Raw genomic sequence first — 4,247 nt, forward strand, 5'->3', positions numbered from 1 at the left:
TTGAGTTCCACTGTAGCGTTCCTTGATATTATTATAATCACAAATAAGAAAATACTCTCTCTCCTCTCACGCCTCTCAAAGCTTCCTCTTCTTCTTTGTTCAAGCACCTGCAAATGCAATGGAGTTCAACCAACATCACTCCCAAAACATCAAATATTAGTTCAACCAGTCACTCCCAAAACATCAAATATTATTGCTATTTTGTGGACTGCAAATCAAAGAAGAAATCGCAAACGCTATTTTTGATCTCCGTTCTTCTTCTTCTTAATCTAGAAACCCAGTTGTTTTTTGCCCTTAAGAAACCAAAATCAACCACAGATTTTGGATCAACCCTCAAGAAACCAAAATCAACCATAGACTTTTGCCCTCAAGAAACCAAAATCATCCATAGAAATAGAAACCCAGTAGATTTAAGAGAACAACGCATATGCCTTCAAAAACCCAGAACAACGCATATTTGTTCTTCTTCGTCATGCCGGACGACACCCACTCTCCGTTCTTCTTCGTCATGCCAGACAAAAATTTAAGAAACTGAAACCAAAACATCAAATATTACTGCTATTTTGTGGACTCTATGGAAGAAGATGATGGATTTCAAATGGGTTTCATTCTCGGGAAGAAATATGAGGGGGAGAGAGAAAGTTCGTCTAACAAATTAAAAGAATAAAATAAAATAAAAAGTAATAATATTTTAATGATATAAGGAATGGTTAAGGGAAGCTATTGGAGTGTATTTTGATATAGGGAAGCAAAAAGTAGTTTGGATCTTTAAATATAGGGAAAATGACGAAGGCTGGGAATAAACAAAATTTGTTTTAGCACTTGGAGTCCATTGACAATACAACAACCCAGTTATCTATCTCGAAGTTATTTATAATTTTATTTCTTTTTTTCAACCCAGCTCTCGCAACTCGTAGTGGATCCAATAAGAGCAATGTTTTTAATAGATCAAAACAAAGATTTTTATTCATCCAAAAACAAAAGTGTACACACACATAAACCAATATTTAGCTCAATTGAAAAACCTGCAAGCCTTTAGGAGAAAATTAAATTGTTGAGAAGGAAGAGAAATAGATAATATGTGTTAATTCAGTAATGACAACTAATACTCAATCAAGTTCCTAATTAGGATCCAACTCATATTCTATTAAGAACAATTTCAGAATGAGACAGGTTTTGAAGGTAGGTTTTGGTAACATGTTGCTGAGGCTTTACAACCTAGTTTGGTGGCATCTTTATAATATATTTATTTAAAAACAAAAAAACAAAAACAAAAACATAACAGATTAACAGTATAGTTGCTTGCATTGTTATAATTGTCCTGATAACAATTCTGAGCAATATCAAATCCTCGACCCTATTAGATGATTTAAAAATTAGAGCAAAAAAAAACAAAAAAGAATAGTTTCCAAGTAATGAAAGGTTCTAAGAGAAATACTAAACTAGACACTTTGAAAGGAAAAACCATAATATACTAGAATAAAATATCGTTCCCAATGTAAACTATTGACAATCAAGACCAAGCAACCATATTATGAAGCAATTAACAAACTTAAGTAATACATTCAGAGATATCAAGATCATATTCAAGCAGTATGTGAAGCATCATCAAGTTTTCCCCACTAATAAATTAGTAATATCAAAAGTTCATTGCTATGTGCCGGTAACATTAGACGGATTCCATTCACACACTAATTAGTCCAAAACATGCAATTGGCATTTCTTGTTGATATTGAGCCATCAAAAAATCTATTAATATTTCAAAATTTTAAGAGGTTTTGACCTTCAATGAAAAATAAATTATGACCCATACTTCAATTCAAAACTAGGTGCTTAACCCTTAATGTAACTTCAACATGAAGGTCATTTATACCCTCATGAAAAAGGTTATTGTAAATTTTACCCTTTCCAGCAAACCCTTTGCACACTGAAGTTTTCAAGGAAATAGAAAAGTTTTCATAAGATATAAGTAAATAATAGAGCAAACGCGAAATAATAATTAATACTACTCAATCTCTGAAAAATCAACCTTAACCCAATATTGTGCTTTGGTGAATGAGTCTGGGCTTGTTATATCATACACAACAACTGCAACTGCAGCACCTCGGTAGTAAAGTGGTGCCAATGCAGCATACCTGTATAAGACACAATAATAATAAATGTTCTCTAGCAAAAAAGTTGTATACATGGGCAGAGATGGGGCAGAATTCCAATAGAAACAAGGGTGTTATAAGATGAGCTTTTGCTACATTACTTAGAATGCTTTTTCAATACATTTAAGCATGATTTGAAGAACAATACCTCTCTTGGCCAGCAGTATCCCATATTTCAAACTTAACCGTTGTGGAGTCTTGCAGAGCTATTGTCTGTGATAAGAATGAAGCTCCAACAGTTACCTGAAATCAAACCAACAAATATAAGCATATCATAAATTAGCTTCTAGGGGAGAAGGGTAGACACCCACATGCATTCACATAGAACATGGTTGACCAAAACTAACTCGAAAAAATTAAAAAAGATGAGCTGCATTTTGAGTAGTATAGTTCAATAAGATATTCCTTACCTTGGATGTTGGGTCAAACTGACCACGAACAAAGCGAAGAACAATACAGCTTTTACCAACACCAGAATCACCTAACAAAACCAGCTGCACATAGCCGCAGAATTGAAACATTAGTCCCATTCATCCATGAAAGGGTTCAATAATAATATCTTGGAAATTTTACAAAGTAATGTATTCATCTTGACACTTTCCCCCTTTGCCCCAGCAAGGAAAACTATATAAAGATTAAAAAAGCCTTTCAGCAACTTAGTGTCTACTACATTGTGAATCAACTAGATGAATGAAGCAGTAATATGCTGCCAATTGCATACAGCCGAATCATAAAAAGAGTTATGCACAAGTATTTTTATAAGATCATTTTTGTTCTCAGCTCAACTCAACTAAACTAAGCTTCCATCCCAACTAACTAGGGTTAACACCATGGATTATATTTAAACAAATTGGGTCCAGTGACATAAATCTTTATGCATATAATTAGGTCTGCTGCCATGGATCCTAAGGGACATTGATAAGTGATAACAACGATGCTTCTAGGGAACTTTAAACCTGGGCAAAGCCATCATCACTTGAATAGCTAGAACGGATTGCTAAGCAAACTAGTCCACTTTCATTAACAAGACATATAATATATCAGGTTACTTCCACAAAATAACACATCAATTCTACTTCAAAGGACCTTTAATAAATAACATAAAATTGCAAAGAACCAAAAGTACAATCTCCCAAGATGGCCCTCTCCTTTCGTTACACTTATAAAAGCCATAAATAGACATCATATGAACCCTAAAGTTGCCTAAACCAGCAGACTTCAAAAATGTTTTGCCTCAAAGTACCTTCACGCGAAGATTTTTCGGGTCGGGCGCTCCGCCATTCTCGATGTTCGGGCCAGCCAAACGCCCAGAAGTCCTATCTGCAAAAATTAAACCACCCAATCAATCAAATTCAACCAAAATCCCCCATAAGGATGGTCGCTAACAACCAACCCCACTTAACGACAATCGCCCAATTGAAAACTCATTCCCCAGCTCCTTGATTTATAGCTCAGAAATTCAATAAATCAACCCAATGTTAAAAACCCAGATGAGTATATATGAATTTGGGTACAAATTTGCAAAATCAAAGAGACACTCGGTTCAATCAATCCGACCCAGCTAAAACCCTAGAAATGCAAGAGGGCAAAATTAAGTGTGCACGAGAATATCACCTGGAAGAGATGAGGAGCAACCCATGGCAAGCAGAGACTGATGGTGAGTAGTATAGGTGTATTTCTCTATGTGATCAGGGTTTATGGTTAGAAAAGGGTTGGAGAGGAGATCGAATGAATGTGCAGAGATTGCTTATGGGTTCGTTAAAGGCTGGTCCAATTGAATTGCTTATGGGTTCGGTAAAGGCTGGTCCAATTGAAACCCCATGGACCCCACCCCCATTTTATACATATGGTGCCACGCATACCCAAAAAAAATAAAATAAAAATAAGAGTTAGTTAAGGGCAAAGACTTTTGTCAAAGGTAGAGAAGCAAAAAGAGATCGGAAGCAAAGAAAGAAAAATTATAGAACGTTAGAATTACATTAAAAATTATAGAGCGTTAGGATTACATCTTGTATAATGAATCGTGTTTTATGTCTCTTTTTTTATTTATTTAAAAAAAATCATGTTGATCATGAAAGTTCATATTAAGTTTTA

At 34.8% G+C, this 4,247-nt stretch overlaps 1 protein-coding gene across 1 annotated transcript; it reads right to left on the reverse strand.

Annotated features, from left to right (window-relative positions):
* Window positions 1–822: 822 nt before the first annotated feature.
* Window positions 823–3,934, reverse strand: LOC132187597 (ras-related protein RABF1-like). The gene is made up of 5 exons (XM_059601954.1): window positions 3,768–3,934; window positions 3,397–3,473; window positions 2,564–2,647; window positions 2,302–2,396; window positions 823–2,135 (listed from the first exon to the last, which is right to left on the reverse strand). The coding sequence occupies exons 1-5, from the start codon at window positions 3,790–3,792 to the stop codon at window positions 2,006–2,008; spliced, it is 411 nt and encodes a 136-aa protein (XP_059457937.1). The 5' UTR covers window positions 3,793–3,934; the 3' UTR covers window positions 823–2,005.
* Window positions 3,935–4,247: the final 313 nt, after the last annotated feature.

This window comes from Corylus avellana, chromosome ca7, assembly GCF_901000735.1.
Source record: "Corylus avellana chromosome ca7, CavTom2PMs-1.0".
Classification (NCBI taxonomy): Eukaryota; Viridiplantae; Streptophyta; class Magnoliopsida; order Fagales; family Betulaceae; genus Corylus; species Corylus avellana.

Excerpts from the sequence above, each read along its gene's own strand:
- LOC132187597 (XM_059601954.1), bottom strand. The coding sequence starts at position 3,792 with ATGGGTTGCTCCTCATCTCTTCCAG. Across the intron at positions 3,474-3,767 it reads TTGCTCCTCATCTCTTCCAG|ATAGGACTTCTGGGCGTTTG; the intron begins GTGATATTCTCG and ends TAATTTTTGCAG. Across the intron at positions 2,648-3,396 it reads CGAAAAATCTTCGCGTGAAG|CTGGTTTTGTTAGGTGATTC; the intron begins GTACTTTGAGGC and ends GGCTATGTGCAG.